The sequence below is a fragment of the Eschrichtius robustus genome, chromosome 2 (assembly GCF_028021215.1).
Source record: "Eschrichtius robustus isolate mEscRob2 chromosome 2, mEscRob2.pri, whole genome shotgun sequence".
NCBI classification, from domain to species: domain Eukaryota; kingdom Metazoa; phylum Chordata; class Mammalia; order Artiodactyla; family Eschrichtiidae; genus Eschrichtius; species Eschrichtius robustus.
Window position 1 is genome coordinate 87,397,768 of NC_090825.1, and position 18,720 is coordinate 87,416,487.

An 18,720-nucleotide genomic window follows, 5' to 3' on the forward strand; every position below is an offset into this window, starting at 1 on the left:
GACCTTTATTTAAATCATTACAATATTCATTATGTGGTCTCAAAGTTGACCGAACTGAACTGCCCCTGCCCCTGGTGTATATAGCAAGACCTTTAAGCAATCTATTAAAAGTAAAAAAAAAAAAAAAAAAAAAATCACCTGTCCTATATTTGGCATCTATTTTTACTCTCCTTGTTTAGATTTATTCCTTAAAAATGAGGCCTACAATAGAGCAAGAAGTTCTGAATTCAAGGTTGAGGACCCACTGAAACGGTTAAAGCAAAACATACAGGGAAACCTCATCAATTCAGATTTTAGTCAGAGCCTGTGATAATGTACTTAGGGAGAAAATTGACTTTGAGAAACTTTTGTTAAAAATAAGTCTGAAAAAGACAGTTTACATTAGAATCCAGATATTGGAGCTACTAAAATTTGGGCAGGTTCAAATTAAAAACAATATATATTCTTTCTTAATGACTCAGAGGCATTGTTTTTAAAGATTTGGCTGTAAATGGGAGTGCTAACTATAAACTAAAACTTATGTAACATTAACGTAGATGAAACTAGTTGGAAATATTGCACATCTCTGAAAATAGTAAAATGAAAAAGATATTGTAATTCCAATTTCTAACAATAATAGACTGGCTGGCTATTCTCCAATTCATGATACTTTACTTTTGGGGCTCAGAATGAATTAATATTTTGTAAAGCTTTAGATTTTAAAACTAAACCTGGATATAGCCCATCTATTAAAGTACTGTTCCTAACGTGGACTTTCTACAACCTGCCTAAAAATATTTGATGGAAAAGAAGCCTGTTGCCAAAGTCCACATATTTCCCCCATTAAACAGAGGTAAGCCATATCCCCAGAAACCATATTTCAAGCCCACAGGATACTCATGAACTGAAATAATGAATGATAATGTCTCGTTCTCTGCATTAATATTAAAGAAAAGAGAAAATAGAAAACTTTATAGCCACTATCAGCCCTCTGGACCATAAATCTCAAGCTTTGAGAATTGCTTCCCAAAAGGGTAGGGAGCGGGGGTGAGTTGTGAGAGAGCTCTGGAGCCTAGAGATATTTTTTGGCAAGCCAGCAAAGCACTGACACAAATTTCTACATATCTCTGGCTGTGAAAAGTCTCATTTGTGGTGATTTATATTTCCTCATAAAGAACTCAGTAGATAATATAAGCCTGCTGTGAGGCTGTCTGACAACTTTCAAGCTGAGAGTTACACGACCATTCTGTTAAAATAGAGCACGAATAGATGAGCGGGAAAATCTGTAGAAATAGTATTTCTTCTGACGAAAGGCCAAAATACTGTTCTTCCAGCATGCACAATGTTGACAGAGTCACCTTTTCACTCTGTGTGCATGCTTCATGGATAATATTTTGGTCGTCTACATGAGGAAGTACTATTTTTTTCTGAAGATTGACTATGCATTTCATGTGTGCATGCTTGTGTTAATTTACAACAAATGACACTTAGACATCATCACACTGGAGTTCAGTTGCCTTAATAAGTTACTAAGGGAAACACAGAGAATCGCACGCTGACAACCCAAAGTCAATGGAGTATAAACACTGTTATTCCAAGTGTCACTGGTGTGTTATTTCCATTTCTCCTGGCATCTGCTCTATGTAACACTGCACATACACATGATACAGCAGCTCATTAAACTGCTTTCAGTTAACTCTGAAACCAAATTAGTACATTACTTGTTTATAAGGCTGACAATTACCGCTTCCCTGTGAAATTACACAATTAATCAGGTGTATTTTTTCTCTCGGCGATGCGGCCACTTCTGACATTTAGGGATTAAAAAGAACAGTCCTTTCATTTGTTTCCACATCAGCATTTAGTCTCAGTGGGGTAAAAGGAAGCAAAAGGCGACATAATTCCTTCCTCCCCCTTAGGAGGTCAGAACTCTACATGTTCCCTCAATCTTATAGCATTTTAAACTCTTAAAAGGAACACAGAAATTATTTTGTTTTTGAACTTCTTATCTGAGTGTCGCAGCCTTTGAAAAATTCGAGCAATGGGAAGAATTCTTATGAGTCTTCTGTTTCTTATGGCTGGTACCATGAATTGCCAGCAAGCCCCAATTATTCCATAGGCTTTAAGGCTCCCTTTGCAAACTTTAAGAACGGTCCCAAAGTCAAAATCTATTAAGCAGTGATGTTTGCCCCAGTTTCCTTTTTCACAAACCCAGCATTCATTTCTCTGATTCTTTTTAACAGTATCTCATCCTTTAGTCATTTAATAGGGCATGCATTTCTTTTTAAAATTCTCCCTACTTGATCAAATGATACTGCCCAAAATTTTAAAAATAATAAAGTGTTTTAAAATATCCTTTGTTCCTATTAATTGCCTCCTCCACCTTTGATTTCACTCAGACTCTGTGAAACACACCAGGTGAAGCGTCTGTGCTCCAGCCGTGCCCGAGCTGACGCCCAGCCTTCCCGTTCAGGTTAACAGGGTACCTGGCAATAAACAACCATTTTCATAAGAGAAACCTACAGTTAACACAGAAGAATATCCTGAAGTCTCTAAATATCCTCTTTTATGTTCTTTATTTAACCTTCATTTAAGAGCCCTTGAAATCCATTCAAGCTTTCCTAAAAGATGGCTAGGGACAACTTGAAACAGACACAATTCTCTAAACTCATTCTTTAAATAAAAAGGTGCATTCTTGCAGGTTCACTAAAGACCACTGGAAGTATACGAAGGGAATAGAATGACTATTTTCAGACAGAAATCTGATACAATCCCAGACAAACGTCTAGTGTCTAAGTAGAGAAAAACTGTTTCATTGTTTGTTAAAAATTTTTTAAAACTTAAGAAAAACCCTAAATTTTAGCAACTAAGATATACTCTGTATCTGAGCAATTACTACTTGATGTCTGTGCCATATTCATTCTTTTCCACTTTAGAAAATATTAAAATTTGTCGATTTCCTAACACTGCCCTTCAACTCCCTTCTCTGTTAATATAAATATGCATCACTAAGTACCATGCTCTGACTCTACATACCTAAAAAAATGCAGGAGGTGTATTAGTATTTGACCACAGTCCTGGAAATTTCAGTTATAAGCCCCTTGAATCTCAGCTGAAGTATGTGCTAGAACCTTTAATGCCAAAATAAGACTCCAGTAATCAAAAACATTTTTCGATAATAAAAGCAAAATGCACACACACGTTGAAGCAAATATTGAGTTGTTCATTTTAAGAAAGTACATTGTACTTACAGGTCACCTCCCCTGCAAGAGTAACAGACTATGAAAGATGAAAAAGATTACCTCCTGCTTTGATAAATATGCCGTTTTGACACTCTTCTATTTCAATAAGAACAACTCAGAAAAAAAGGCAGATTCATGTGAACTGTCAAGACCAAAATAATTCTTAATGCAGATTACTAAAGTAAGCTGCTGAAAATCCAGACATCTAAAGGGGGATGAAGACTTCCTCAGGCATATGTAAAACCGGCATAATATTCCTTCACAGTATAGGGCATGAGCTTAAAACGTGAATTTTTATGAGGCATTTACGAGGTTTTCTTTTACTAAACTAAAATATCAATCAGGGCTATTCAAGTTGCCATAACTTTTCAAAGGGTGCAAAATTTTGGGGATGTAGATTATTGAAGTTATCTTTTTGGTAGTCAATTGGTCCTTTAAAAATCTTTCTTTAATTGAGCCTTGGAAATAAGAAAGATTGTGATAATAAACGATTATTATATACCCATTTTACAGATTAAGAAAGTGAGGCTTGGTGAGGTTAAGTTACCCAAAGTCACGTAGCTATTAAGAGTACAGAAGAAGGATTTGAGCCCAAGGGTGCATTCACTAGAGTCTGTGCCTTTTCTTTTTTTTTTTTTTAACCGTGATCCACTCTCTCCTTTGATGCAATGTATCCCCCTCTCCTTTGATATAATCCCCAGCATGTGATCAAAAAATGTTACTAAGAAACTAGGGAACTGCTGCAGTGGGTGCAGCAAAACCTAATGCTTCTAATTTATCTGCTTGTCTCAAACAGTATCATCTAAGAAAAATTTTAATTGCTTTTTCTATTTGGTTTACTATTACAGTATTTATTCATTCCACAAATACTCAACAACTCTTCTATGTGCTGTTTTCTACTATTTTTTTCACTTAAAATATACAGTTTTAAATCAACATTACGGTTAAGCAGATTTTCCACATTATAGAGAGCTTGCCTGATTTTAGAAACACTTGTGTGAGAAACTGCACTCTAAGTTCCAAACAACTCACCTGTAAATAAGCTTTTGGAACATATCCCATTGGCAAATGAAGCACTTTCTTTATATTAGTATTCTCTGGATTTACTGAATATTCTTACACTTCTTAAAGGATAGTCAGTAACCATCTTATACCATCAAATGGTTTCTGAAGCTGATCTTGATCATTTCAATAAGATACCTCTTCAGGACTTAGATTTCTTATTCTGTCAATTTTAAAAACTGTGTAGTAGATATTAAAATTACTTCACAGTTTAAGACTGTAAATTTTAATTAAAGTACACAAAGCAGAGAATTAGCAGTTAGCCACATAAATTCAAGTATGCACTGAAGAATGATGCCCGTAGAAGCATAAACTGTCCTCATGATTTTCTTTCTAATTTAAAAAAGTATGTATACCAAAAAGACTGGAGCAGAAAGCTTCAGCTCCTTGAAAGTTCTTTTCATTGATGAGATTTTTTAGGATTCTAACTTCAAGGAAATGGACATTTTCCAGCTCCACACTTACATCACCATGTCAATTATGAAGGAGTAAAACGAAAGCATCATGGGTATTCAAGTTTACTTGCCAATAAGCTTAGCAAGAGTATTCCCTAATAATCTCCCAGAAACTCCTGGATTCCACCTGAGCGCTATGACTATAAACTATCTTTACTCCAAGTATCTTCTTTTGAAGGAGATCAGCTATACCTTAGATGTGGCAAATGCTAGAAGAATTCTCTGCCTTTTTAGTATCATTTTAAGAAAATGACATCTGTCTTCCTTATTGTAGGTCTCTCATTAAAAACCACTCGTTTCCTGAATCGAGTGTGCAATCATAATTTAGTCTGGATGCTGAATATTCAGTGGATTTAAGATGAATTTCTTTGAAAATACAACTTTTCTGAAGTTATTGTATTAAAAAGGTCAACCATCTGGGAAGATACAGTTGAGATGGAAGAGTATCCTTTGGAGAGCTGAAAATGTATAAATGTGTTTAAAATGTATCTTGCACTACCTGATTTGGGGTTCCAGTAGAGTTTATAAAGTAATATTCTCTAAACAGTAGTGCTAATAATGTCTAATCTTTTTTTAATACAAAATATAATTTTTCTTTTTAAGCGTGTAAGACCTAGGGCCTTATCTCTTCACTTCCTTTTAGTTGTTTACTCACTTAATTTCTTCTCAGATTAGCTACGTACTTCTCATTTGTGTGAACTTTTTTCAAGTTACCTAACTTTTCTGTGCCTCAGTTTCTCCACCTGTAAAATGGGAAATAAGAACAGTACCTCATAGTGCTGTTTTGAGAACAGTAGGGTGTTTAGAACAGTGCCTGGAACAGAGTGAGTGCCACATAAACACTAGTGAGCCTTATTTATTGATCATCTACTACATGCCAAACAATATAATAGAGGACATAGAGCAGAAATAGCCATGAACAAACCACCATAAATATATAATGTGATAAGTGCTTGAGCGAAAATAAAGCAGAGTTAAGAGTGTAGAGAATGGTACAGATATTATCTTTATATAGGGAGGTCAGAAGAGCCTCTCAGATAAAGACATTTTTTGGCCCAACCTAAAGCAAGTGAGAGCAAGGGATGTGGAGACCTGGGCCAATGAGAACCTCAGGCAGAGAGAAGATAAAGAACCAAGGCCTTGATATCAGGGGGCGCTGGGCAGGTATGATGAACAAGGAGGATAGGGTGGCCGGAAGAGAGACAATAGGCAGAGATGGTAGGAGGAGAAATCCAAGAGACTGAGGGTGGGGAGGAGAAGAGGACTTGTCTCAGAGGACCTTGTTTGCCAGGTTAGAGACTTTGGATTTTGTCTTGGTGAGAGAAGAAGTCTCTGGAGGGCTTTGACAGAGCAGTGACATGAGGAGGGGAAACAGGAGCCTGCCACGCTAGTCAAGACAATGGATGATGGTGGCGTGGGTCACGTGGCCAATGTAGAACTAGTTCAATAATTCCAATATGCTGCTCCACTCTCCATTTTCCTTAAAAATATCCCTTTAACTGGCATTTATTGCACATCTACTAAGTAAGGCTTTGGGCTGGGCCATTTTACAGATGTTAACTCTACCCTAGTGTGCAGACCCTATGTTAAAATATATTAAAGCTCCAAGAAAGTTTGAAATCATCTATTGCAACCTCATTATTTTACAGATGTGGAAATAGAAACCCAGAGAGATTAGATGATTTATCCAAAATCATATACCTCGTTAGGTCAAGAGAAGGGCCCAGGACTCAGTTTTCCTTACTTTACAGAAGAGGACACATTCAAAACCAGCAGTTCTACTAACTTACAAAGATAACTTATGGCGCCCTTATTTATTCCCCTTCGCCTCTTTTGATTTAAAAATAACGACACAAAACTTCTTTCAAACATGTCCTCATTAGGTCAATGTTTATGAGAATCATTTCTAAAATGAGCATTTTTGAAGTTTCTAAAATAACTCTTTGCCTTAGGAAGTCTATATAAATGACTATTGCCATAATCTATTGACGGGCAGTTCTGCAAATCTATCACTGGTAGAAAAACCACGGACCTTCTCTAGTTATTTTAGTATGCCAATCTCTTACCAAAATAACTCCTGTAGATTAAAAACAGTATCTGTCAGATTGAGAGGATGGGCCCAGTCTGCCTGACCGATAATCGGCGATTCCAACAACTTAGTACACTGCCTGTTCCCAGGGAAAGGAAGACATGGCATGGAGTCGTTCTTGGGACAAATAAAGGATCTAGAATTGTGAATGGTATTTTATTTTTAATGTAAACAGGAAACTTCATGAGGTATTTCCAACTACTGTATTTTCTTAATTTTGTATAACTTGGAGAAATTAAGAAGGAAATAAAGCTTGTTGAAGATAAAGCAGAACTTGACGAGAACACTCCGATCTGTGTCCTGAGTCTAAGTGATGAGGTGGACTTCCCGTTATGAACTATTCCTCTTCCCTTCCCCCCCAGTTCAAGCTTGTATCTGACTTTCGGTCCTCTGCAGTCACCCCTGAGCTTAAGCCTTCCTCCGGCACCTTGAAGCAGGACCGTCAAAAGGGTATAGCTTTCATTTTTCTCTTGGAAAACTTGGAAGAGATTTTAAGGCCTTGAGGAGCTGAAATCTACCCCTGGCCTAGTAAGGACGTTTTGTAAAACTGACAAGTGGGCAGTCAGGCTGGCTCCTGAGATCAGCAGTAGGGCTCCATGTAATGTAATGAGTGGGAAAAGAGCCATTTCCCAATCATCTTGTTCATTCCATGCACATTAGGAAAGAGGAAAATTCAACTGAGGGCCAATTCTCCCCTAAGAATCCTTTAGTTTAATTATGACCACAGTATATGAAACGTCTGTAAGACGACCACAGTATATGAAACGTCTGTAAGACGTCCACTCTCAGCAGTGAAAGGAAGAGAGGAAACCCTTTCCCTACTAAAAAGACAGGGAAGGATGCTCTTATGGTTCTAAAACATGGTTGAAAATTCAATTTAACTGATGACCAGGCCACTGCGCTTCCTGTAAATGAACGTCTTTTTGCTGCTAATTTTGTGCTATTTTACCTTTCATTAAAAGAAGTAATTCAGGTTAAACTCAGCTGAACAGCAAAAAGCTCTTGATATTTTGAAGCATTTTGAACAATTACTTTGACAGGAGCCCTTGACAGTTAAATGACTCCGTTAAATGAATGTTATAGAAGACACATAATGATTTTTAGTGAAATATTGAATTTAACCACAAATGAGGAAAAACCAGTCATAAGCACTATGGGTGTATTTGAATAATAACATCTTGCTTATGAACCTCAATGGATTCTATAATTTCTAATAATCATGCAATCAGCTAGTTAGCTAGTGAGTATGTTTCCCATCTTTGTGCCCTCTATTCATTTTTGCTTTTGGCTTTTGTTGCTGTTTGTTAATCTGAGAAACCATGTGAAAGTTTTGAAACTGGTAATAATTTCCTCTTACATCAGTATGATATTTTAGAGTTAGGCAGTTAATGAGTCTCTGTCCCACAGCTGAAGTCTTCCTTTTTCCTTTTTCTCCTTTGCTGAATGAGATTCTTTCACAAAGTAAAAAATCAGCAAAAGGCAAGAGCCTGCTGCCTGAGAACATGTGAATTCACTGTATGCTAGTGTTTCCTCCATCCACGGGACTCAATATTCCTTTTCTTATTTTATGGATCGAACGTGAGATACTATCGAGACTTTTACATGTTTCTTCATGACTAACGACTGAAATATGTACTGAAATAATAAAACTGGTGCTGTTCAATTTCCTTCTTAAATTCAATTCCAATAAGTGAGAGTGCCCTTGTGATAGGGGAAATCCGGCTTATTAGAAAACTCTGTTTTCTGGAGAAGAAGAGGAGCTAGAAATCCTTGTAGACTTAAAACATGTGGGTGAGGAGAGGTGGGGGAGGACACTGGGATTGAAGAAATGAATCAGAAAACCAGGAACGTTCTTTATCTCGTTTGCCTGGCAGGCAGAGGTGACAAGCAGCTCAGCACACTGGGAGGCCCCGCCTGGCTCTGCACTTCCTGATTCTTCCAAGCAGGTGAGGTCCAACCTCCCCTACGTTCCCACGGCTCCCTGCACTCATCGGCATTCAGCAACTGTCTATTTCCACTTACACTGCCTACTTAAATGTCTGCTCCCCACTAGACAGTCACTCCTTGAGGACAGGGAGTGTCTTTTCATCTTGCATCCCCCAAATTTCTGAGCCATGATAAGCTGGTCAGTAAATGTACTTCTGAACAAAGTACTTTTAACATTTAACTCCTTCAGCTGACAGTCAAAACACGTGGGCAAGGCCAGATAGCTTAAATATCTGATACTAGTTAAAGGCAAGTCCAGATACACAGCAAGCTGCCTAAATTAGGTATTTCCTATAACCCTGCTAACTCAACTGTGGGCCATAGACCAGCAGCAGTGGCATCACCGGGGAGCTTTCCAAATACCACATCTCGGGCCCCACCCCAGGCCCCCTGAATCAGAATCTGCATTATAACAAGATCCCCAGGTGACCTGTGCACAGTGAAGTTTGAGAAGCATTTACCTAGAATACATGACCAGTATGATGCCTGAAGAAGTAATGGTGTGTAAGATGGAGAAAAAACCAAGATACTTCTTCACGCTCTTTCCTGTTTAAAGACACAGCTGCTCTTAATAATTGTCTTTTCTCCTTGGTGCAAAGCGAGTATTTATCATCAGCTTGCTGACATTTGCAGGAGTTTTGGCTTTCTCCAACTGAAAATGTGGATGATTGAAAGGATATTGCTGACACCTGAATGGGAAATCCAACGACTCCAAGCTATGTACATTTAATTATTTCCTTTAATTCTTTTTTCAGGAATCTCTTTTTCTTTTCCTGAGCTTTGGAGAAGTCCTAGCAATTTTCATTTAAAAGAAATACAAGTCAGCAGTGGTTCACTGAACAGGCTGACACGCAATTTCATAGGGGGAGAGGCGCTGTGTGTTTAATCTAATTTGTGCTCTCAATTCCCAGCTAATGTATCTAGGGATCCTGATGTATGCATGTACAAGGAGACATCTATAATGCAGAGTCCAGCTCTCTGCAGTTCTCTGAAACACGGCTAAAAAATCAGTCTGGGTTCTTGCAGCTGCCCTACAACATGATAAATCTCTGTATACTCACAGATGTAGAAATATTCCCGGCCTGGTCTGAATTCAAATCCTAGGGAAAAGGGTGTGAAGAGCTGGAATTTTTCAGAGAACTTCAGTGGTCCGTTTGGAGAGTGAGGCCGGTTACATTCCCATCTCTTGAACCCTTTGGAAGTATGGTCGCAGGCACTGTAGCCATCAAAGTTCACCATGTAGAGGACATAACGCTCAGTCTTATCTTCCGGGACTGAGTCCTCATAGTGAGGGCAGAACACATCCAGGTAGTCATTGATACAGACGTCAATGTGGTAGTCACCCCTCTGGAATCTGTTGGAAGAAGAAAAAGATAGGATTATTCATAGAGGAAAGGCTTCCTGCTTGGAATCAGTGGTTGAACCCATTAATAACGCTCAGGCTGAAGATTTATTATAGTAAGTTTTTATTTGGTGCCATATGATTTGAGGCATGGTTTGAATTGTCGCTGTTCCAAATCTAAGTAACAGCATGCCATTTTACAGAGGAATTCTATTACCGTTGTTTCAAAGTACCCTACCAATGGAGTGCTTCACTTTCATTTTAAGTATTAAAGGTACTGATTTGCTGTTTCCCTTTCATTGTTAAAATCAGAGTTTTCATATTTCTAAAATAGCGTTTCATTTAATAAATGTTTTTGAATAAATGAGTAAGAAATTTAAAGAATAAATGAATTGTTTTTGTTATAACTGAGACCATTCTTAATATCCTATGCAACTGTGGACAATTAGAGTGATAAAATTGAGAGAATTAGAATCATAAAATTTAAAAGTTGAAAAGAAAATTCCTAGAACAACACTTCCACTTTAGAGGAAAAGAAAACCCGAAGGCATAATGATGAAGCAATGAGCCACTGAGCTAGACCTGGAACCAAGACTTAGGATCCTAGTTAGGTGTTTCCCTTAGTAAATCTGCTTTTGTCACAAACTCGTTTTAGCCAATCTCTGTTTTGATGCCCTCGCCCTTTCCCTATTAAATTGAAACCATCTAGGTCCAATGACTTTTCTGCCCATTTCTTTCACTTTCATAGGTTGTGTTCTAGGGCTGGACTGAGGAGTAGAGAAAGTAAGAAGTCAGATGTAAACAGCAAAACCACGGCCACTTCATCCTGAAAGAGTTAAAATGTGTGCACACAAACACACCACTGCCCACATCACAGTGTCTGCTTCAATTCTTATCTTGAAAAAGTTTTGCTTATTTGTTTTAACTAATGTGCCTTTCCCCATCAACTGAACAGTTTTTCCCAGGACCCAGTGGTGTGTGAAACAGGAATTGTTATGTACACAACTTTCCAAAATCAGAGTGGAAAAGCCTACAAAACACTTTTGTTTTTAGCTGGTGAGGAAATTCTTCTCTGAGCCCTTAGGAGGGTCATCACAAAACTATGTCACTGCTGAAATACAATGCCCATAAAGTCATAAAATCTTCAAGTCAGACAGTCTCAGGGAGAACACTTCCCAGTGACGGTGAGCTAGTCTATTCTATCTTTGGACATCTCTAAATGTTAGCAAGTTTCTTCTTATATTGAACATAAATCTACTTCTGTGTAATTTCCATCCAGTGATCCTACTTCTGCTGCCTGAAATTACAAAGAGCAAATCTAATTCCTCTTCCACCAGGTAGTACATAAAACATTCGGAGATGTCAGCTGTATCTCTCTGTATCTTCCTTTCTCCAGACTTGAAAATCCCGATTCCTTTGGTTATTTCTGGTATAGTTTCCAGACTCCTCATCATACTAGTATTTTGACCCTCTTCACATCTTCTAGTTTCCCAGGGTTCTCCTTGAAAGGCAGCACCCAAACATAACAAGGACCTCTGACAGGTTGTTGTGAATACTACCTTTGCTCTGGATGCTAAATATTCATTGACAAAGTCGAGAGTCCCTTCTGAAATACACCGTGGTAAAAGTGGAAGAGCTACTTATTTTGAGTGAGTAGAACTAGATCTGCTGCTGGTTGAGTGGGAGAGTCATAAGCCATCCTGAGCCTCAGTTTCCTCACATGTTAAGTAGAATAATAATGAGAATCTTCCTTGCTGACCTCACACGGCTGCTTCAAGCCTCAGATGAGGAAATGTATGAAAAGCACACGTGAATATAAAGCACTGTTACTATTAACAGGATATATTAAAATGGGTAAGTAACAAAGTATTACTTTTTAAACAATGGCAGTAAGAGCATACAACAGAAATAAAAATAATCCCCAGGTTTCCCTTTTTAAAAAATCCCAGAAGAAAGGAAATCATATAAAAATCCTAAATTCTGTCCTCAAATATCAAATGATCCCCAGAAACTCCACTTGCTCTGTGCTTTTGAAAAGCAGCATGTTGATTTATGCAAGAGAAATAAGGAAAGATGATCAGATCACTTCTCAGTTAGAGGATCTCAAAATACATAACCATTTTTAAAAACAAGAAAACCCTCAGAAGTATTTATTTCTTTATATTTACAGTGATGACGAAACCAGGTTTTCTTTTTCTTCATTACTGGCAGACAACGATTTGTCAAGATACAAGGAAAGCCTGTGTTGCTTTTAAAAGATTTTTGAACATCAAGGTAACATCACCGCCAAAGTACAAAGAAAAGACACTGCAACGTTCAGATAAAAGGGTGCTGGGCTGTGAATCATCAGCCCTCAGAGTAGGCTGACAGTTCTGGCTGAGAGCCAGACAAGAACTGCAGCAGAAGGCAATGCCCAGATGCACTTTATATTATTATATTATTATTATAGATTTTAAAGACATGCAAGGGGGAAGTTTTTCCTTTCCCTAAGTGTCACTCATCTTAGCTTCTACTGGCACTGGACACTGCTTAAAAGTGAAAAACTAAGAAAACTGCCACTGTCTGGACCCATTCGGTTATTGCTTTATTCTACAAATTGTCATAGTTTTTTGGTGCCTCAAGTTTAGCTACCCTTCTTCTAAACTTTTATCCCTGTTAATTCTGCTATAATTTTAATAAAGCAAACCATGAGACTGAAGACCCATTTTACATTGGGTTGACCAGTTATCCTTTTCTGGTGACAATTTACTTTGTGTGGGGTGTTAAGTGAATCACCGTGGAGCCAATTTTAAACACGAGATTTTCCCAGCACTTAACGCTTATACCCTTCTATGTACATGACAAAGAAATGATTATGATTTACCATAGAATCAACTTACACTTCTGTTTCAGATATTCAATTTGCATAAATTATTTTACTAAATTTCAAAGAATGGACAATGTGAACATAAAAACAGTGACGAATTGGAACTCATAAAAGGCATCTGTATAATGTAGCTAAGTACAATCCAAAGAAAGGTTGAGCGTTAGATAGTCTAAGACTATCCCAAATTATGCTCTTTGACTACACAGTCACACTGAATCATTCTTTTCTGGCCTTACTGTGAAGAAGCACATATGTATGGCTAATATTATTGAGTGGTTATTACGTTACATTCATTATCTCAATTTAATCTCCATCACAACGCCACAGAATAAACACTATTAGTATACCCAGTTAGAGATGAGGAAACTGAGATTAAGAAGTCAAGCAACGTGCCCAGTGTGACAGGAATAATAAAAGGTGGAGGCAGAATTCAAACCCAAGCAGTCTGACCTCAGAACTGAGACTTAATTGCTAAAGTCAAGTTCTTAGGTCCACTCTGTATTTCGCCAGAGGGATGATTCTCATTCTTGATGGGGTTTCAGTTCTCTCCTACATTCACTGATGCAACAAATATTTGCCATGTCCAGGATCTGCTATTTTATGGCTTTACATCTGTTGTCACATGAAATCCTTATTGGGTAGTTATAATTAGTTTCATTATACCAATGAGAAAATGACATTCAGAGAAGTTGTTATCCACTTAGTTCAATTTTTTTCCACAGGAAATAAGTAGCAGAGTTAGGATTTCAACCCCAGTCTGATGGCTTCTGAAGCATATATACTTTCCTCCTAACCATAATGGCCCAAAGCTTTACTGACTGTAATTCCCCTCATCCTGTTTACACTGATCTTCTAGGAAAGTCTGCTGCAAGGGGTCCTGGCCCTTCTCTCTTCCTCACTAGGTTGAGCCTAAACTCCTGCACTGAAAGCGGAAGGGTGCATCAACATCTGAATAAGCCTCAGATCACAGGGTTAGCTCCTGACTCATGCACATCATTCCAACCTTTCACAGGATAAAGTGCTCTTAGGCTCCGTAGCCACTCACAAGAAGGGAACTTTTTTTTTTTTTCCCCATCAGGAAACTTTCACGAGCTTTAGTTCATATTAAATGAGCAAATTCACCTCTAGGAAGAATGATTCCACATGCCAATATTTACAAATTTCATGGGTAGCCCGCCCCTGCTTTGACACATTTGTAAATTTCTGGGAAATTTTCTTATAAATGTCTCCTCTTTACTCCTAATCTTTAATTCCATCTATTGTATCTGTGGTTCTCTACCTCTCTGAAACCATTGCATATTATGAACTGTAGGAATTTCTGGCTGCATACCAACACGCCAACAATAATTACAATACAATCTCTACTAAATTATCACAGTGGTTTACAACGTAAAAGCAGGCATGGTTGCCACACTTAGAAAAGTGACTGCGTTTGAGTAAAATGATTACCGCTCTGCCTGTGTTCTCACAATACAAGTCCCAAGTGCCAGGAAACATCTCATATGCATACAGTGATGGCCCTTGTCCTCCACTGGGTTGCATGACTACTCAGGTCAGTGTTCCATGTAACAGGATGACAAGAACACATTGTGTACATTTATCAAAATGTGGCAGTAGGCTGGTTGAGAATGTCATATATATTGTGAAAGGATCATTTTAATTAAGAAGAATAAAATTCAGTACGGCAACTAATTCTTTGTAATCAATTCAACTACTAAAAATGAATTATGCACTTTATGATTGTTTTGATGACCCAGAGGCTGCCTGAAGGGTTGGATAAAAAATAGTTTGGGGCTACCGATAGCAAAAAAACAACAACTAAAGGTGCGATTTGAGCTACAAAGTCTCTATGCAGACATGTGTTTTTGTCTTAGTTTGTCTTCAGTGTTTACCTGATGACATTCCACAGCTAAATACAGTTTTTATTATAAATTTAAACTACTATTAATATCTCTCTCCTTATATAACCTGTCTGGAGAAAGTGAATCATGGATTGAGTATTGGAATTCAAGTGAAATCAAGATGACAGAGGTGAAGTAAGAGTTGACAGGCTGTCTGGGACTTCCCTGGTGGCGCAGTGGTTAAGAATTCACCTGCCAATGCAGGGGACATGGGTTTGAGCCCTGGTTGGGGAAGATCCCACATGCCGCAGAGCAACTAAGCCCGTGCGCCACAACTACTGAGCCTGCGTACCACAACTACTGAGCCCGTGCACAACTACTGAGCCCACGAGACACAACTACTGAAGCTGCGTGCCGCAACCACTGAAGCCCGTGCGCCTAGAGCCCATGCTCCACAAGAGAAGCCACCGCACTGAGAAGCCCACGCACCGCAACAAAGAGTAGCCCCCGCTCGCCGCAACTAGAGAAAGCCCGTGGGCAGCAACGAAGACCCAACGCAGCCAAAAATAAATAAATAAATTTATAAAAAAAAAAAAAAAAGAGTCGACAGGCTGTCTTTGCATTTAGTTATCAACAATGTGCCCCCAAGTTTCTACTGAGACAGGGACCAAAACATTGTTTCATGACCATAGTTAACCTGATCCGTAGGACTCTGCTCCTAACTAACTAGTTTATTTTCAAACTTGGGTCGCTCCACTGGGGACATCTAGTACTTGAACACTCCAGTCCTTGACCTCAAGTGGAAGTTCTCTACTCTGATCTCGGTTCCTCTTTGCTTTGGCAAGGAGACATCACCTAGCTTTCTTTCTCAACGTACAGTTTTTCACATCATTGACCTTACTTCCTCCTCTATCACCATATGCTCTCGTGGTGTGGAGACTGACAGCTGGGAGGCCGAGTTCACAGGACACACACAGGCAGTGCCCTGGGCTCAGGCTGCAGAGAAGCAGCGCCATCATCATCATCCTTCTCTGAGTTCATCTTTAGCCACTTTCCCCTGCAGTGTTCCTCCTCTCATTCCATCCCTCATTTGCTAAAGCCAAAATACATTTCATTTTAGTAGCTGGAAAAGGAAGGGTACGGTGCATATTTAAAACGTTCTAAATTGGCCTTCAGCATATGTTGCTGGCACAGCAGAGAGCCTGCTTCCAGGGAAATACGTACTGAGGTATTTTATCAAGCAGCTCCTGAGCGAAGTTTCTTTACTCCATAAATAGAGAAACAGCGTTACTGAAAGGAGACAGTGCTTATTAGAGGTTAGGAAGCTGTGAGGCACTTTTATCCCCTTTTCATGTAATGTTTTAAAGGACTCAATGATGAAAATGCTATTTCTCATGAACTGGAGAGTTGATTATTACATTTTAAATGTATTTTAATCTGTCAAGGAGGTGATTGTTTTAACATTCCTATCTGAACAGAACTACACTGTCACGTCTTTAATTACAAGGCAACTTATTATACTACATTCTGAAATTGAAATGTAACAGAAGGATGATTTATGGTCAAAGATTAAGCAAATTTATCAGCTCAGGGTTCCTCCCAAATTTTAAACTAAATCTAAAGTGAATATGTCTTGACAGCACAGTCTTTCAATTCTATTATAGATTTAAAGGCTAATTTCAGAATAAGATGTCTTTTTAACCAGAAGAATTTCTCATTTGTCCTGAAGGGCCTAATGGGCCCAGCAACAGACACAGGATTTGTTTTATAAATACGTTTTGGGAGGAGATGGGCAGGACGGCAGTCTCTGTTGCGTTGCATAACACGTCTCTTCTTGTCTCCTTCTGTTATTCCTTTCAGCACAGAATGCAAGCCTTATGGCTTTCAGATCCTAAATCTGAAGATGCTCTTTTTTTTTTTTTTTTTTTTTCCAGCAGAGGTTAAAGCGAGAAATACAAACAGCAAAAATCAAACTTGGGGTAGATAAATCATATTAGCATCGGTGGGGGATGAAGAAAGACTTGTTTTGCTGATTTTAAATGTTCCCTCTCTCTCACAGGCTGAAATATGCCAACCTTTCAAATATATTGGTCATTGACCTCTGTTTCCAGTTCTGAGACAGTCAGAGTCATAGACAGTTTCACTGTTACCAGGCCAGTTGTTAAGGCTGAATGAGGTGTAGTACATGGTGACAAAAACCCACCATTTCAGGCAGCCCAATCCAGCTCTTCCAGGCTCTAGAACATACCAAGAATGACTAAAATTCCCATAAAAGTGAAGACTTACAAGTGTAAAAAAAACCTACTCAAGGATGAATTTCAAAGATATTTCCTACATATTCTTTTGCAGTTGAAAGGCTGTAGGCTACAACACACACTTTCATTCAACAAAGCACATGATGCTGACAAAACATTTAGAACCCAGAGTTGGTGCTCTGCTTATCCATTAATGAAAATTAGAATAAAGTTCTTACACATGCAAGTTGGAAGAAAGGAAATAAATGTTGTAGTAATCACGAATTCTGCAGCATGAGAGCTTTGTCTTCAATTTAATAACTGTTGGTGATGAGAATAGGATGTAATTTACTTAGCCAGATATTTAGAATTTATTAGTGGTCTAGTATACTAACCTGTCCCTTTTTTTCTGTGTGTGTGTGTGTGTGCGCGCGTGTGCTTTAAAAGCAAGTGGTTTAAAAATGTCTCCATTAACATTAATTACTCATCTCAGATAGATGGATAGAAATCTCAAATACCTTGTGTTATTGCTTTTCTAGTTCAAGTCACATCAGGCTGAATGACTTTTTAAAATTGATATCTCCCAGGAGGAGTACCTGTTTCAAATACAGGGCCCACAAAATGTTCTCTCCTCCAGTGTTTTAACTCATTTGGAGTTTGTTTTATTAGCCTGACCGAGGAGCTCCAAAGGAAACAAAGCATTAAATTGGTGGAGCCTAAACAAGACTTTCCTTCAGGAAGGGACCCGGAGCTCTGGGTGACAGTCTAATTGCTTCTAAGCCCCCAAAGAGGCCTCGGGCTTGGAGTAAGAATGTGTCAACGTCAACAGGCTAAATCAGCCAAAGAATTAAGCAGGCAGAGTTCCACACACCCGACACATCGCAGACCACTGCAAATGGTTTTCAAAAAGGGATTAAAATAAAATAAAGAATTATTGTCTGGCAATCAGTGTATGGCTTCACAGAGGTCACTTCCACAAGGCAAAACAAGCTCCTTCTTGACTCCTGCTGGCCAGGCGCTTCCTGACGAAGCTGCCCTTCATGCCCTAAGTTATCCAGAGTTTTACATCATGTCAAGCACACGGAACAGAGCAGCTGAAACACACACACACAGATCCAAAGGCAGATGCGGGAAATCACTGACCTGGTTATCCAGTCCCTGTCCTAGGAGAACAGGATTCAACAAACTGATTCTGTTCTGAGGATGCAGGAGGTGGGGAGTCAATCAAACAAATAAGCCACCTGCCAGACTGCTTACATACGTGTAGTCCTTTTGTATCCTACGAGGATGGAGTTACCCAGCAGAATTTCAGGTTATTCCTAGTTTCAAAATTAAGAACAATAACCAAAGAGATATAGTAAATGTCCTTCCTATTAACCACCTCAAATAATGATTTCGTAGTTCTTACGTACTGCTGTACAAGCAGTAAATTAAATATTTGTATTATGGCTTGATGATAACCTACTGGAATCATTACCATCTAAGTCTGAAATTTGGCCCCAACTTTTCAAAAACCGGGTGGGTGTTCGAGATCTACATGGCACGGAACTACTGTCTATTAGTTTATTGTTAAACAAACAAAAAACAAGCTGGAAGAAAGGAAACAAATGTTTTATGGCTTTCT

General features: G+C 38.6%; 1 protein-coding gene across 3 annotated transcripts in view; it reads right to left on the reverse strand.

Annotated features, from left to right (window-relative positions):
- Positions 1-18,720, reverse strand: part of EFNA5 (ephrin A5) — a 277,610-nt gene that overhangs the window by 37,806 nt on the left and 221,084 nt on the right. For all 3 annotated transcript variants that reach the window (XR_011073103.1, XM_068535698.1, XM_068535697.1), the window contains exon 2: positions 9,875-10,167. Coding sequence is in view for 2 of the 3 variants with exons in the window: in XM_068535698.1 (XP_068391799.1) it covers positions 9,875-10,167 (293 nt within the window). In the remaining variant the exon portion in view is untranslated. The remainder of the gene's footprint in view (positions 1-9,874; positions 10,168-18,720) is intronic.